This window comes from Trichosurus vulpecula, chromosome 7 (assembly GCF_011100635.1).
Source record: "Trichosurus vulpecula isolate mTriVul1 chromosome 7, mTriVul1.pri, whole genome shotgun sequence".
Classification (NCBI taxonomy): Eukaryota; Metazoa; Chordata; class Mammalia; order Diprotodontia; family Phalangeridae; genus Trichosurus; species Trichosurus vulpecula.
Genome location: NC_050579.1, coordinates 259589321 through 259607096, shown reverse-complemented (window position 1 = coordinate 259607096; position 17776 = coordinate 259589321). Strand labels below are relative to the sequence as shown.

At 39.2% G+C, this 17776-nt stretch overlaps 1 protein-coding gene across 4 annotated transcripts in view; it reads right to left on the bottom strand.

Annotated features, from left to right (window-relative positions):
• Positions 1 to 17776, bottom strand: part of MYH10 (myosin heavy chain 10) — a 195782-nt gene that overhangs the window by 74180 nt on the left and 103826 nt on the right. For 2 of the 4 annotated variants that reach the window (XM_036767250.1, XM_036767249.1), the window contains 3 exons: positions 16102 to 16275; positions 15705 to 15819; positions 8044 to 8106 (listed from right to left, as the gene is read on the bottom strand). In XM_036767250.1, coding sequence (XP_036623145.1) covers positions 8044 to 8106; positions 15705 to 15819; positions 16102 to 16275 — 352 coding nt within the window. The remainder of the gene's footprint in view (positions 1 to 8043; positions 8107 to 15704; positions 15820 to 16101; positions 16276 to 17776) is intronic. The other 2 variants (XM_036767252.1, XM_036767251.1) reach the window with 1 other exon arrangement.

The window sequence follows — 17776 nt, the reverse complement described above, 5'->3', positions numbered from 1 at the left end:
CTTTTCAGGAGAAAAAGAACAAAGAAGGGTAGGAGATTACTTCTTGGGGCAGCCTATGTTAACAGATGACAGAAGGAAAACAGAATTACTCCATTACTAAAGATGCTACCACCAATGTGAGTTTATGATGGGGCTACTATTAAATGGCTTCAGGCTGACTTAGCTACTTACGCTGACTTTCTGCTTTCTGAGTCAGGTTAAGAAGTACTTCAGACTCACCTAACCCTTCTATTTCTACTAAGTCCAACTAGGTACCACTGAGAAATTCAGATTAACAGTATTGCTATAGGCTTTATCCTCTTCTTTATACTTAATGGATAACATATCGATTAAAAAGGGAAAACATATGATTCCCTATTACTACATCATAATAATGCAGGAACTATAATCCCTCTACTTGGTAATAGAACCTATATGGATATAATGGATGAAGAACGTGACGGCACACTTGAAAAAGGGCTTTTTGGCTTTTGTAGATACATAATCTAAAAGTACATGGCTTAATAGAAAAATATTTACATATAAACTTAATCTTACCACATCTGAGAGAGCATGCTACCAAACTTCTGGGGGTGGCAGAAATGGTTTCCCTAAAATCTGGGACAAATATACTAGCTGAAGAGTTCTTCCCAATCAACTGATAAGCATTTTTAGGTGTCTACTTCATCTTGGGTGCCATGCTAGATACTGGGCATAAAACAAAAGCTTAGACAGGCCCTTCTTTCACGGAGGTTACATTCCAAAAGGGGTAAGAACATGTAAATATATACGTATCCAAAAAACGTAAAGCTGACACAAAGTCACACTGGATTGATTGGAAGGCACTACAATGGGGAGGACCAAAAAAATCTCCTGTGGATAAAGCAGAAGATAAGTCTTGAAAAAGAAATAGGTTTGAAGAGACAGGTAGGGATGGAACACTTTTTCAGGCATGAAGAACACTGCCTGTGAAAGCAAAGAGGTAATATGTGCGAAGAGCAACGGGCCTGGTGTAGCCCTCAAAGCTCTTCACAGTCCGGCCTCTGTTATCTTTCCTTTCCCTGCCTATCGTCCTATACTCACCAACCAGTTGACACTGCTGCCTTCTTGCTATTCTATGAAGAAGACAATACGTCTCTTGGCTCTGGGCATTTTCTCTGTTTGGCCAACCCTAAAATGCTGTCCCTCTTCTGGCTTCTTTTAAGTCCCAGCTAAAATCCCATCTTCTTTGAGAAGTTTTTCCTAATACTCACAATGCCAGTCACTTCCTTGTGTTGGTTATTACTCCTACAAGGCTATTTGCATGTTGTCTCATCCCCGCGATCAAAGACTCTTTTTCCTTTCTTTGAGTCTCCAATGCTTAGTACAGTGCTCAGCACATAGTAGGCTCTTTATACTGACTGACTACAAGGTACATAGAGGAAAGTGATGTGTAAGAAGACTGGAAAAGAAGTAAGGGGACAGGTTTTACAGACCTTTAAATATCAGAGGGGTTCATGTTTTTAGCCATAAAGATACTAGAGAGCTAATGAGTTTAGGAGGGAACATGTTCATACCCGTGCTTTGGGCAAATCACTTGCTGGCTATATTGAAGATGAACTGAAGTGGGGAGAGATTTAAGGTCTCCAAATATGAAATCATTTCAATAGACCAAATATGAACTTATTCCAGTAGTCCTGTGAGAAGCAATGAGGCCTTGACCTAATGTGCTGGTTGTGTGAGTGGAAAAGAATAGGATTCATGAGAGATGTTCTGGAGACAGAACCAACAAGCTTTGTCAATTGGATATGTGGCATAAAAGTGAGGAATTAAGGCATTGTACACTTGAGTGACTAAGAGGATGCTCTTAAGAACAGGAGAAATTCAGAAAAGGGGAAGGTTTTGGCAAAAAAAAAAAAAAAAAAAAAAAGAATTCTGTTTTCAACATGTTGAGTTAGAAATGCTAATGGGATATACAGATGAAGACACCCAGAAGGCAGCTGGTGATGCAGGACTAGTGCTCACAAGAGAGACGAAGGCTGAAGATGGATCTAGGAATCATCTGCATAGAGATAACTGCATGCATGGCAACTGGACCCAGAGCGTGTGTGTGTGTGTGTGTGTGCGTGCGCGTGTGAGCATGCGCGTGTGTGTATATGTGTGTGCGTGCTGTCCAACCTTAAGTCATCTTACGGCTACATTAAAATAAAATAATTATTTGAGGGCCGCACCCAGAATAAAAAATACAGTACACTAATAGAAAGTGGGGGAATGCGCTTCATCAATACAACAGGAGAAGACACAAAGTGCAAAAGCAAACACAAAACAAAGTGACAACACAACAGTATAAAGATAAGTGCAAACAGACTAGTCTGGACCATACAGAGGGAATGTATCCCACAGATCGACTGAAAATTCCATGTGATATGTTCCATCTATAATACTGCTTAAAAACACCAAAGAAAATCAACATCAATGAGATTATAAGATAGAATTAAAAAATCTAATATGCATTCCATGCAAATTATTTTATTTTTTTGCTCATTAAAATTAAAACCCACAGGCAGGCCGCATAAAATCACACTGCGGGCTGCATGTTGGCTGTATTTTGGACAACCCTGCTGTAGAGCAACTATGTTCTTTAGAACATAGTTTAGAATCTAAACTCTTCCCTTCACTCAAGCTGCCAAATGCATCAACAACTTCCACATTCACAGCAGACTCAGAACTCATTAAGATTGACATCTTACAAATCCTGGCACCTTCTCTGTTCCTCAAAATTTCACTACAGTTTTTTTTTTTTTTGTGGTAGCAAAGGACCAGAAACCGAGTTGTTGCCCACCAACTGGATAACAGTTGTACATGAATACGATGGAATACTACTGTGCTTAAAGAAAAGATGAAAGGGATGGCCTCAGAGAAACCTTGGAACACTTGGATGAGCAGATGCAGAGTGAAGTGAATAGAACCAGAATGATTTATCATGTAATATCAATATTATAAAGGTAATCAACTTTGAAAGTATTATGAACTCTGATTAATGTAACCTTATCAGCCATGATTTCAGAGGACTCATGATGAAACATGCTGTCCAACTTCTGATGGAGAGGTGAGAAACTCAGGGTACAAACTGAGATTTTTTTGTTTAAACATGGTAAATGTGGGAATTTATTTTGTTCAACTATACACATTTGTAATAGGATTTTTTAAAAATTCTCCAATTAGGGAAGGGGAAAGAAGAGATGGAAGGGTGCATTTTTGATTGAAAAAAAAGTCAACGGATTTAAATTAAAATTCTTTAAAAATTTATTTTATCATTCCCTTTCTGCCTCCTCTTCCCTCATTTTCCTTCCCAGTGGTCACAAAAGAGATTGTTGTGTTGTGTTTGTCCTTTGTTTTCGAAGAGGACCATGACATCAGGAAAATGATGACAACTTGCAGTTGACTTTGATTTGAGTGAGGGAGGGCTGTGTGCAAGGTCACCAGCCTAGCCTCACTTTCTCCTCCAGAGCCATCTGGGTCTAGTGCCTGATACTCACCAGGATGACTGGAGATGGCCCAGGGTGCATTAGGAGACCCTGGCCCTTTCAGGCTAAGGTCTTTTCAGGTTCTCACTTTGAGTGAGGTAAGGCCCATTCAGTGAATAGGCCTCTTTAAGAAGTTAAGCAAGGGATGGCCCCTTTAATCAAAAACTCTAAAAAAAAAAAAAAAATCAAACTGGGAGGGGAAGACCTGCAGGGTTCCTGTCCAAAAGAGAAATAGATAACCTTACTCACTAAGGCCAATAATTCTGATCCTGTGTCTTTGATCTCATTCTCACCTCTTTGCTCAAGGACCTTATCAATGCTTCTTCTCTTCAATCACTCCTCTACTTTCCCCTTCCTATCCTCCTACAAACATGTACAAGTCTTTCCATTATATAAAAAAATCCTTAGATACTTCTGCCACACCTCAAAAGAGTCCCATCTTTTTCTTCCCCTTTACTGTGAAAAACTGAATACTCTTACCTTCCTTAGCTTCAGAGACACAGCATTCTCTTGGTTATCTTCCTACTTTTGTTACTACTTCTTACTGGTTGCTGAACTTTTTCCTTACTCCTTAAAGGGTAAGTTCTGTCCCTGACTCCTTTCTCTCCTTTCTCAACATTTTCTCCCTTTATAATTAAATTGATTCAACTGCCATCTATATGCTGATGACTGAAAAAAAAATTCTAGTCTTGACCTTTCTACTGAGTTCCAAGACCCAAATTTCTACCTGTCTAAAGGACATCCCCTTCTGTATGCTCTCCACCTTCAAACATCATATCCAAAAGATTTATTTTCTTGCCTAAACCTTCTTTGATTTCTTCCTATTTGTCAGTGGCATCGCCTTTCACTGTTTTGTGTCATGTTGGTATTACATTTCTTGTCCCTCTGAAATATCATCAGTAACCAAGTCCTATAAATTCTGCCTCAACATCTCCAGCTCCTTATCTTTATCCTCTTACCATTAGCCTAGTTCAAATCTTCTTTACCATGCGCCTGGGCTGTTGCAATAGTTTTCCTGCCTTGTCCTTCCTCTCCATTGGGCCCATTCTAGGTACGAGTCTGCTCTGAAATCATTATAGCTGCCCTGAAAAATTCAAATTCATTTTCTTGACATTCAAAGGCCCCTTATAACATGGTACAACTAAACTTTTCTCTTTATGCCATATTTTACACATCTGATGGTGCCATCCAAGTGACACTATCCTTCAGAGAGGTCTTATGCTTTCTTACCTCTTTACTTCTTTCTGTATTTCCTGTGTGCTCACTGCTAACCTTCAATGGCTACGTTCCTTTCAATCCTTTGAAGTTGAGACTCAAATGCTACCTCCTTCATGATGCTTTCCTTCCTTGACTTTGCCCTCATCCCCAAGATATCACAGGACATTCTCTGTTGTGTTCCTGTTGTAATCGTTGTCTTACCTCTTTCCTAGACTATAAACATGATGAGAGCAGAGACTGTTTCTGGCTAAACTCTAGGGCCTACAATATTGTATTTAGTGAGCAGTTAATGAAGTTCTGTTGACTTAACTAAATCAAGACTGAATTCAATGCCTAAATTGTGAACCCCAAAGATCAAGAACAGTCCTAACACTGAGCTGACTGAACAGAACAGTAACAGTGTGCTCCAAGACAGGACAGTAATTGGGAAATATAAGAAGAAATTAATAGATTTATTACCATTGTTATTATTATTATATTCTGGGGGGGCAAAGCATGTGTGTGTGTGTGTGTGTGTGTGTTCCAACCTGTGACTTCATTGTCAGCCAGTCACTAAACATTTATCAAGCCCTGTTATGTGCCAGGGGCAGATAGGTGGCACAGTGGATAAAGCACCAGGTTTGGAGTCAGGAAGTCCTGAGTTCAAATCCAGTATCAGACACTTAGCAGCTGCATAATCCTGGGCAAGTCACTTAACCCTTCAGTTTCCTTATCTAAAGAATGAGCTGGAGAAGAAAACAGAAAACTATTCCAGCATCTTTGTTGAGAACATCCCAAATGGGGTCACAAAGCTGGACACAAATGAAATGACTAACAATGTGCCAGGTATTGTGCTAAGCTCTGGGGATACAAAAAGAGGCAAGAGAGACTGGGACAGGCTTCCTATAGAAGATGGGGTTTTAGTTGGGCTTAAAGCAAGCCAGTAGGTGGAGATGAGGAGAGAGAGCATCCTAGGCATGGGGGACAGCCAGAGAACACACCCAGAGCTAAGAAACGGAACAGCAAAGAGCCAGCGTTACTGGACTGAAGAGTACATGATGGGGAGTAAAGTAAAAAATGATGGGAAACATAGTAGGGGGCTAGGTTATAAAAGGCCAGATGATTTTTTTATTTGACCCTAGAGGCAAGAGGGAGTCACTGGAATTAAGAGAGAGTGTGTGTGTGCGCGCGTGTGTGCGTGGAGGGGCAGGGTTTGGGGAGGGAGTCAGACCTCGCTTTAGGAAAAGTGGCTGAATGGAGAATGGACTGGATTGAAGGGAGACTTGAAGCTGTCAGACCAACACAGCCTGCACCAGAGTGATAGAAGTGTCAGAGGACAGAAGACAACATATTTGAGATATGTTGCAAAGGTGAAATCGACAGGCCTTGGCAACACCATTGTTATGAGAAACAATGAGGACCTCAGGATGACTCCTATGTTGTGAACTTGAGGGACTAGGAGGAGGGTGTTGCCCTCAATAGTAGTAGGGAAGGTCGGTAGGGAGGGTTTGGGGGGAGACATAATGATAACTATTGGTATTAAAAACTCTTGATAAGGAAACTCCCTTTATTAATGTGGATTGGCAACTTAAGAGTCTTAGAGGACGTTAGTCCTATTAGAAAGTAATCTCCTTTTTGGGTAGGAATTGCTCAGCTCTTTGTATCTGAATCTTCAATGCCTAGCACAGTGACTGGCACATAGTAGGCACTTAGTAAATACTTACTGAATGATTGAAGTGACTTGCCCATAGTCACTGACACCAAGTGTCACGAAGGAAAGCCCTCTAAATATTACTGCTTCTTATAGTATCTGAAAGTCACCAAAGTCTCTGAAATTCTTTAATAAATCTAGGAAGTCTAAGAGCTTCTGGGTAAGATATACAAATTTAAGGTTAAAGAAATTTCTTAAGAAACCCCTAACCACAATGCGATCACAGGTAGACCGATCTCCAACTTTCAACTTTTCTACTCAATCACCCATGATTTCTACTTCTCTCTGGGGTCAGCAATCTTTGAGTTTTGGAGCTGTCTTTCTCCTAGAGAAGAGCTGTCTGGCATAACTACAGTTCTTCTGGCAGATTTCTTGTCTTCATACCTGATGCCCACTTTCCCCCAAAGAACAGGAAAGGAAGAGCTATCAGAGATGCAAACCTCATATTAACAAGGAAAAATGGTAGTTTTAATCACAAAATAGTATGTTTTGAAAAGAAGCTGATTTTCGTTTGAGACTTGAGATGTTTTCAATCACTTGAGAAATTTTAATCTAGTCATTCCAAGAAGAACTCAACTCTGTTTTCCTATTGTTAACTTTCTCAATTTCATCCAATAACTCAAAGGGAGATAATAACTATACTATCTACATCAAAAGACTGTCAGTATCAATGAAGATGTACATTAGACAATACAGAAATACACAGTACGATTAACTCTGAGGAACCTGATGTTACTAGTCTCATCAGGATGTGCTACAGAGAAGCAGGGATAAAAGATAACAATCCTGCACTCTGAAAATTCAAACGCAACGTAGTTCCACTTAGTATTGCAGCCCCAGCCTAGACCCAGTTTTAGTACTTCAAAGTGGTTTAACAGAAGCCAAATGGATTTCTTTTTGCTATTTTAACCAGACCTGGTTAGAAATTCCCAACTCTCCTTTACTAATGCAGTTTGGTACAACAGAAAGTTGCCTGGGGTAATGAGAGGTTAAGTGACTTTCACAGTTACACAGTCACATACATAGTCGGTGTGTGTCATGACACACCATTGGAAGGACTTGAATTCAAGTCTCCCTAACCCAGAAGCTGGCTCTACCCGCCATGACATGCTAAATACTACAAATACCTTCTTACAATGTAATGGTGACATGCAAAAATCTGCAATTACTATGTGTCCACCATATTTTATTGTTTAAATTCTTAAAATCCCTCAATTGGCTAAAAGGAATTCCTAAAATTGGCTCAAAGGAAAATAATAAACCAAAAACTATCTAACATCAATATTTAATTATTTGGAAAGCATGTATCAAAATGGCACTATTCAAAAAGGTAATCACATACCTTTTAATTTGCAGGCCTGTAATAGCTGCGTTTAAAATAATAAGCAAAATGTAGGCAGTAGCAATTGAACTGGTATGCACTCAAACAGTTGCTTTGAGGCAGTATAATAGAGCATGAAATGAAAGAATCATGCAGACCTGTGAGCAAAAATAACCAAACCTCCCCCCAACCGCAAACCAACAATCCATTCCTCCCCCCTCTCCCACCCTCTCACTTCCCCCCACCCAAAAAAAGGAGAAAAAAAAAAGTTTTCCTGTGGGAATACAATCCTTTGGCTTTGAGAAGACCTACAGTTTTTATACATTCACCTGGTAGATCATGAAGACCAGAAATATTGTCATAGAAAGAAGCTCTCTGAATATTCTGAATCTCTAAGGCAGAGAAACAGCAAAAAACAGAAGGACAGAAGAGCAGATACATAAAACACTTTTGTTAGTACGCAGAACATTTGAAATCACAAGTAAACTTTGAAACTGGGCTATAAAAATAACCAGGCCATAACAGATTCCATGCAAATATATGTAGGATTTTCACATTTGGACAGGGTTCTTTATAGAATAATTAAATCTGATGAATCTAAGAGATGAGAACTGTGACATCCTTGATAGAGGGAACTTCTGGGTAAAGAAGCTTCCTCTATCAATCCAGGTCAGAACCTTCTCTTCAGCTCATAGTCTTAAAGAGTTGCCTAGACCATTGAGAGGTTAAGTGACTTGCCCAGAGTGACACAGCCAGTATGTCAGAGTCAGAGCTTGAACCCAAATCTTTCCTGGCTTCAAGGCCAGCTTTCTTTTCACTCTCTCTTCATTACTGCCTCTCTGATGAATCTGAGGGTGGCTAAATTTACTGGAAAGGACAGTAAGTGGGAAGAAAGTTGATTCCAGACTCTGTACATATACATATTATGATCAGTATTTATCAACTTTTATTAAGTTTTTTCCCCCTTATAAGTGAATGGTGTGGTACTGTTAGTTATTTGTGTATAAGACTACTTACTCTATAAACACTATGCACTTTCAAATGAGACAAAGTTATAGTAACTTAAGGGACTAAAACGAATGTAAAAATCAGCTTATTTTATATCTAGATATACTAATAAACGTGTTGCTTTAACTATTTCAATGGGAAATTGTAAATGTTGGTGATAATGGCATGCAGACAAGTATAATAAAGTGAGATTCAAAGGAAATGCTACTGTACCATACTGTTAAAAATCTACCAAGTAGTAGATAATGAAGCTGAATAATTTTCAAATAGCTACCAATCACACAATTATTCATGAAAATATCTCATAAGTTATAATACATTTTATGAAATGTCTGTAATGAGAAATTTCTTGTTACAAGAACCTTAAGGGATAATAACCTGGATTAAGGGATAAAATTGTCAGCTCATGAAAAGAAATCTGTGTTTGAAAAGGAATCCCCAAAATTGCATGTGAGAGTATATGAAAACACACATAGGCAGGGGGAATTATATCTCTAGGGCAGGGCTGCCACCAATGAATCTTATTTCTCTTTGTTTGACCTTCAGAAAAATCTATAAAATCCAAATACAATCTTTGTTTCAGAAGAAAATAAGAGTGTTTAAAGCTAGCTTAAATGCTTAATACTCACTGTTAGCATATCCTCACAAGGTAATTAAGTCATCTTTAGAGTTAACTTACCTTTTTTCCCTCGCACATTTAAGTGCAGTGCAAAAAGAGAAATCATGTAGTTGCTAGTTTTCCTATCTGTCAGAAAAAAAATTTTGTCCACACCAACTCACCCCCTTCTTTCCTGAGGTTGAGTAATTTAAAAAGTGTCCTTAAGAAAAATTCTTCATCCTTCAAAAACTATTCAAATCTCAGATTCAAATGAATTCATGCATACAAGCCAAATTCAGCATTACTACAACCACCACCATTTGCAAATGAGAGTCCCTTGATGGCTGTGGCCAAGTCAGCTTCTTCCTGCTCTTCACTTAAATTTCTTCAATTCTGACTATAGATGTTGGTGCCTAAAACTTTGCCTTGCAAATAATAGATGCTCTGAAACTACTAGTGCTTAAAGCCTTGACCCTGCCAGTGGAAGATATCAGAGGTTAATGAGAGCATGGTGCTATAAAAAAAAGGAGAAACAGGATGGAGGTGGCCCAGGGAAGTTAAGAGGCAGGGTTAGCTTCAAATTTTTCACCTAATGTACTGACTTACAAGTGCCATTGTGTAAGATACTAGAAGCAGTGACTGTGCCATATTTCTTTGTATTCCCCTCAGGGTCTTAAAGACTAGCTCAGTTTAAGTGCTCAGTAAAAACTTACAGAATGAACTTGACTTGAGAACCTTTGATGAACCTAAAATAGCCTCTCTGAGAAAATGCAAAATAATACCTCTGCCCTTATAATCTTTATATATTCCTAGGAAAGTATACTTCAAAGTCAGAATAAGCAGTAGACTCTAGATCCAAAATGTAGTTTGATGTTGCCAATAATTTCAAATGTCTATTTTTCTTTTCATGAGAAAGAATGCCATGCATACTAGAAAACAACTTTTTAAGGCATCTCATATTTTTAACTTCCTTTCCAATTCCACTGGTAATGACACGGCTCATACAGCTTCCTTTTTTATCCCATCTTCTGTAAAAATAAAGAGATTATCCTATTATTTCTATTCCATTCCATCTACCCTTCTTTCAGGACCTTACTCTTGCAATCTTCCAGTCCTCATGCATCTTCAATTTCACTGGCTCCTATCTGTCTAAAAACATCGAGGAATCATTCTATATCTCACCTTCCCTTCAATTCCAAACTTCTCAGTGAAGTTGCCTATAATGAATACATCCATGCCCTCACTAGCTATTCTCTCCTCATGCGTTGGATTCAATATGCCCGAAACTAAACTCATCATCTTTCTCCTAAAAAAACCCTTTACTCTCCAAAGTACCAGCACCCTCCCAGACTCTTCACTAGCACTGGTAACATCTGTCCAATCTACTGCCATGCCTAGTTTCTCCCTTTACAAAATGTCTCCTTTTGTCACAAAGCATCTCAGATGTCTCACTTCATTTTCTACATGCATACAGCTGATAACCCAGCACAGGTCCTCACCACCCCAAGCCTGGACTACGGGTCTCCCTCTCCTAATCCACCTCTGACTTCACCTGGCAACGTGACTTTCCTAAAGTGATACTCAATGGACTCCAGAAGTTCTCTTCCACCTTTAGGCTCAGACATAAAACCATCACTCGGCTTATAAAGCCTCCCTCACGAGGCCTCTCCGGCCTTCCCAATCTCCTCATATTTTATCCCTCCACATTTTTTAAAAACACGACGCTGATCTTCTTGCTGTTCTTCAAAGACAACACTCCATCTTCTAACTTCCTGCCTTTTCACTGGTTTTCCCTCCGTGTCTGGAATGGTCTCCTTTCTCAGCTGTGACTCCTAGCTTCCTTTAAGATTCAATTCAAATCACTTCTTCAGGAAATCTTCCTCAGTCTTTCCTATCACTAAAGGCTTCCCTCTGCAATTACTTTCCATTTACACCCTATATATCTCCAATCTATAATTTTTTGCATGTTGTCTCCCCCATTAAATTATGAGAGTAGGGACCATGTTTTTGTCCTTCATTGTGTGCCTAGTGCTCATCACAGTAGTGAGAGTTTAATAAGCTTTTACTATTTCCACCACTCTACGAAAATTACTTTGCTCAAATGTCACCAACAGGTTTCTAATCACAAAATTGGAAGATGTTCCAAAAATTCTCTTCATCCTTTACCTCTCTGAAGTATGTGACACTATGGATGACCATAAGGCTTCCTTGTGTATACTTACTTCTCCTTTAATTTCCAAACCCCCCAAATTTCTCCAGGTTCACCTCTTAACACTCTAATAACTTTGTTAAGTGTGTATGGGGAAAGGGGAGGCAGGGGAGGGGGGAACGGGACAGAGTTCATCAAGGGAGCATCTAGTAAATTTGATGAATTGTCTCTTCAAGTTGATAAAATTACAATGTGTGAAATGGTCCAAGTAGTGCCTCTAAAGGAAGATGGGCTTAAAAATATCCTGTCCTAGCTCCGATATTTTAACTAGATGAGAACACTTCTTAATCAAAAGACCTTAGACTAAGTGTGCAAAGTCCTTGAGAGCCACTGGATGAAGTGAAACGATGGTACTGAGTATACTGGACTTTCCATCTTCCCATCAGGGTCCTAAACTGTGTCCTCAATTGATTAGCAGGAAGCAGTGTGTACATCTTAAGGAGCCAAAGACAGAAGAGACTCATACATCAACCAGCAAAGAGACAAGACCATACTTAAGGGGCATTTCTTAGACATCCCATGATGGAAAAAAGACTTCCAGCAACCAAGAGCTATGTCGCTCACCCCTTTGCCCCCACACTCTCCTGTAATTTGTGCAAACCTTTGGGAGACTGTGGCACAGACGTTTTTGGGGAACTGTTCTTAATAGACTACTGTAGTAAATACTCCTTTCTAAAAGTTACTTAAAGCTTCCTGACAATGCTCAATTGGTAATCTTGATGGGGGGAAGCATACTGGTGAGAGCTCTAGCAAATAGCATAAGAGAAAGTCAATCTTGACTCTTCAGTGGTTCCCCCAGCACTCTTACAATCAGCCCAACTCTGGGAAACCAACTCATCTGTGAAAGTGGGAACTGTGGAAAGGATGTGGCCCCAAAAGCCAATGCAGGCTACATTATTTACTTGAGAGAAGATACAGGGAACTCTTCTGGACCAGAGAGAATCGATAATTAAATGGATTCTGGGGGAATTAACCCTTGTCAGAAGAGTTGTCCCTCTCTAAATATAGGCAACAGGGGGATGGAAAGGGCGAGAGAGAGGGAAAAGAAGACGGTTCTTCTTCCAACAAACGTCCATTCCCTCTAACTCAGTCACCAATCATTTCAGTGGTAGGCCCACTGCCTGCGGACCTGATGAATTCTTTGCATCCTCTCAGTAAGGTGCTAGGACACATACATACCTGCCTCCTTCAAGGTCCTGTACAGTCCCTGTAGTATCAAGTTAATGAGGGTACATATCAAAACGATCAGTAACTCCCATAAGCAACTTCCTTTTCAACTTTTTTGTCTCTTTTTCCTTATCCCTTAAGATGAACATTAAGTTCAGTCCTCAAGACTCTTCTCTTCCCTCTTTTCTATTCTATCCCTCAGCAAATTTGATCACTCCCATGACTGGAACTTTCACCTCTACAGTAGTGATTCCCCAACTGATATTTCTTGCTTTGACCTTGTCTGCACCTTGATCTGTCTACAGGACATCTCTACCTGGATGTCCTACTCAACACACGCAAACTTTAACTTATTTCCCCCCAAACCTGTACTTCTTTACTTCCCCATTTCTAGCAGTGGCCTCACCATTCACCCTATCTCTCATATTAGAAATCTTTCACTCTCTTTGTCCTCACCTCTAAAGTTGTATCAATTTACCTCAACACCATCTTTTACATCCCTCTCATTATTACTAAAATTCCCATGTTATCACCCTAATTTAGGTTCATTACAATAATCTTTTAAGTTTTCCCACTTGTACTCACTTTCCATCCTTCATATACATTGCTTACATGCAGATTACATCACAATATTTCAAATGATTCCTTATTGCCTACTGATTGAAGTTCATAATCCTCTCCCTGGGAACCAAAATCCTTACTCCTCCTCCTCCTCCTCCAAAAAGACCCTATGCTCCAGACAAAAGATTTAGACATCATCTAGTCCATTTCATTCATTCTATAAAAGAGGTAACTGTAACCTATAGAGCTGAAGTGACTTAGACCAAGGACATATAAGTGGTAAGAAGTAGAGACAAGATTCAAACCAAGGTCCTATCACTCCAAATCTACTAATCTTTCCATTCCAACCTAGAACCTATCCAAATATGCATTTTGATTTCCCATCTTTACTCCTGTTCTGCCTAGGATAAATAAATCCACATATTCCCCTGTCAAAATCCTACCATTCCCTCAAAGACTTGACTCACCAAATTTCAGCTTTACAATTCTCCCTGATCAATTCAAGTTTGAGTTTTCATTCCTTTATCTGTCACCAAACATATGCCCTTATTCTATGTTATTGTTTACTGCAGGTATTTATGTTGCCTTACAAAATTATGTATCTTGTACAAGGATACATATAGTAGGAGAGAAATGGATCTGTGATTTCATTGGTATAAGGACATCTTGGGTGAAGAAATACAAGTTGGCAACTTTTCTGAAACTTAAAGCCTTTCAGAGTTGTTTGGAACACTGAGTGACTTACCTAGGGACCTACATATAGCTGGTGTGTGTCAGAGGCAGGATTTAAACCCAAGTGTTCTTGGCTTCTAAGCCAGACTTATCCAGTAGGCCACAGAGCCTCTTTACAGTAGGCATGCAACAAATATTTCTTGCTGAATGACTGACCATTTCATTTTTCTATTCCTGAACACATATTTATCTTAGTGTAAAACCACTGTCTCTGTGGTAGATTGTCCACTACCCCTGAGACAGACCTGATCACATCAAGACCTAGAGCCATTTTTCAGTAGGAGACAGAACTTTTCAGTGCCTGGTGATGAAATTGTTGTTAAGTTCAAAGCAAGAGAGCTCCACACTTCTCACATGGTCCCACAGATTTTATCTGCTTAAGAATATTGTGTATTATTCAGTAACAACAAACAATTTTCATTTAATGCCCGAGGGTAAATCTTCTACTTTAACTGTTGGAAACCAATCTCCCCTCCCTGATTCTTTGGAATTTGAGTTTAGCTCCAAAATCACCCTCATTCCCACATAGGCCCAGGTACTCACAAACAAGTACCCTCATCACATGTTTCACATACATATTCCAAAAGACATCCTGCTCTTGAAAGAATTAGTTTCACTGGGCAGCAGGCCAGACCCAGAAAGCCACATTGGTTCTCTCCTCTTCCTTCCCCTTACCTCTTCATTTGCTACATGTGCCTATTTCTGCTTCCTCTCAGTTGTATTTTCTCTTATTCTCTTTATTGCTTGGCTTCTGAGAAGGGATCTGGGAAAGATTTCTGGGCTCTGGAGGTGCTTTTGGAATAGCAGAACTGAGAAAAAGCTAAGGGCAGGGCAGATACATTCAGAATAAAGGAGAGTTCCCAGAATTCTACCACAAATATCAAGGAAATGAGAGAGAACTCAGAGGCAATAAAGAAAAGTGAATGGCAAGCTTTGAGTAGCAGGGTCAATATAGTATAGGAAGTTTTTTTTTTACTTGTATTTTTGTGAGCATGGAATACATTAGGTTGAGGTACCAAATCACAAAAACAATTGTACTCAGTTTTGAAAACAAATTAAATAAATCTTCAGCAGAGATTTCCAAGAAGAAAAACAAAGCAAGGGCCAGAAACAAAAGGGGCAGATGCAGATACAGGGCATTCACAGGTTGCTTTGCTAGTCCCTGTGCACCCTTGCACCAACCAAGTGTTCAGAAAATAGAGCTTCAAAGTAGTCTCTCATCATTTTCTAATACTGCAAAATCTTAAAGGGGACAGAGCTGAGGGAAAGGACTTTAACTGTGAATGAACAGAGAGTCCTTTTCTGTCTTTGTGTGCTAATGTAGATTAGCACTGATACAAAGTAAGGATCATTCTTTGCAGCTGTCTATGAGGCTGGGTCCAGGAAATGATTGGACTAGATTCCTAAGGTCCATTTCAGCTCTTATCCTATTTTAAGTATCTAATTTTCTCCTGTAACACAATTCACCTTCACCAAAAAACCAGATATATGCCCAATTTTCTAAACATTTCGTTTATTTTTTAAGCTGAATTATCCTTAAGATGGACAAATTCCGTTAAAACGGCAGCCCTGCTCTAGGGAGAAAAGCAGCTTCTAATTATAACTATATAAAGGCAGACTATGAGATACACCAAAATTTTAAAGGTTCCAATTAAGTTAATTATAAGTGACAGATCATAAACCAATGGACAGGAAAAAGTTTATGCATTTCTTACCATCTTTCCAAAGCTCTGCAACAAATCTGTCTGATGACTGGTGTAAAAGGGTAGCTACATTGTCATTCAAAGGATCCATATTCTTCATCAGCCACTCATCAGCCTTATAATCCACCTGTAAGAAGAGTAAGATTGAAATGAAATAAAAAAAAATTCAAGGCTAAATTAAAAAACTTTAAGATTTGTCTGAGAAATGGGTTAAATGGAATTCTAGGTTGTTTTAATCAGCACAAAATCCATATAATTGTTTCTTTAAATATCAATTAGAACATGAATACATTCACACTTTCATTCTGCTTTATCTTCTTAAAAAAAATGGGTTTGTAATTTTTTACTGAAGTAAAACATTTGATATAATACAAATTTAAGAAAAATCTAACTACAACATAACTCTTACCTTTCCTGCATAATGAATAATACAAAAATCTGCCTTGTCTTTCAGTTGCCGGGGTTTTTGGAACTTAGAGTGCGTGCCTTGCTCTTGAACCAGTTTTTCCACAAAGGTCTTGTCAGTAGCTTTAGGAAACCAGCACTCTTCATCCAAAAGAGCCAATACACCAGGTGGATTAGCCTAAAAAGAAAAAGCAACAGTCACTGACAAAATTTTATATCCATCTTAAATACTATAAATAATTCCTTTGGTGATCTGCAGGGTTTCTTCTCCTAATTAACAGTTTTTGTATTGTACTTTTTCATTAAGTACAGAGAAAATGCTTCTCTAAGGTTTAGAGCCAGGTAATATACATAATAAGATAATAGGCAGATTCTTCTTTGACTAAACTGAACTTGCCATTGCATTAATGGAGTGGGGATGGGGACCTGATCTGCGATTTCACCAATACAGGGAACTCCTCCCCAGGGAGCATGAAACTCACAGACTTGGAGAGTTGTGAAAAAAACTAAGAAATTACGTGACTTGCCCAGGATCACACAAGCAGCACACGTCAGAAGCACTAACATACTTTGAATCTGCCAAGTTTGTGCTCTTAGCATCATCATGGACTCCTCACTCAACAAAGCAAATCAATAGTCAAATCTCTCCACATTCCACATTTCTCACATCTGACCCCTCCTCTCTATTCACACATCTCCTTAATTCAGGTCCTTGTCGCCTCTCATCTAACTTATTCCAACAGCTCCTTGATTTGTTCTCCCTGCCTTCAGCATTACAAGAAACCTCTTCAATATTGCTGCCAAAGATTTTTGTTGTTCGCATTCAGTCACTCAGTCATTTCCAACTCTACACAGCATCATGGACTTCGTCCAGGGGGTTTTCTTAGCAAAGACACTGGAGCGGTTGGCCATTTCTTTCTCCAGTTTGTCTTCATTTTACAGATGAGAAAACCAAGGCTAATGGAGGTTAAGTGACTTGCCAAGGGTCACACAGATATATTAAGTATCTGAGACTGAATCTGAACTTGGATCTTCCTGACTCCAGGCCCAGTGCTCTATCCACTGCAACCCCCAGCTGCCCCACTGACAAAAATGCCACTACTCTACTCACAGAACTAGTGCAGTGGCTCTCTATTTCTTCTAGGATAAAATATGAACTCCTCTATTAGCTTCTGAAGCCCTTCACAGCTTGACCTCAACCTAACTTTCATTATTACTCATCTTACACTGGGCAATCCAGACAAGCTGTACTATTGTTCACACAGGATGCTCTGGGTCCTACCTCCATGCCTTTGTTTTGGCTGTCCCCTGTGCCTGCAATGAACTCCTCACCTCCCCCTCACTGGATCTCTTTGCTCCTTCAAGATACACCTTAAGCATCACCTTTTAGGTGGAGCCTTTCCTAACTATCCCCAACTTAGAGACCACCTTCCAAAACTACCTCATATTTAATAACTTTTTGATTCTCTTTGTTTTGTATACAAATAAATGTATATATGTACTTTTTGTGCGTATAAATGATATGTATATGTGTACTTATTACCATCCCTCTTTTGATTAGGGATTTTTACTTCTTGTATTTACGTGCTCCTACTTGGTATTAGGTAGGTAATTAATAAATGTTTGTTGACTGATTAAAGTAGGATCTGAATGAAGAACCTGCGTCTTTCTAGCTCTGG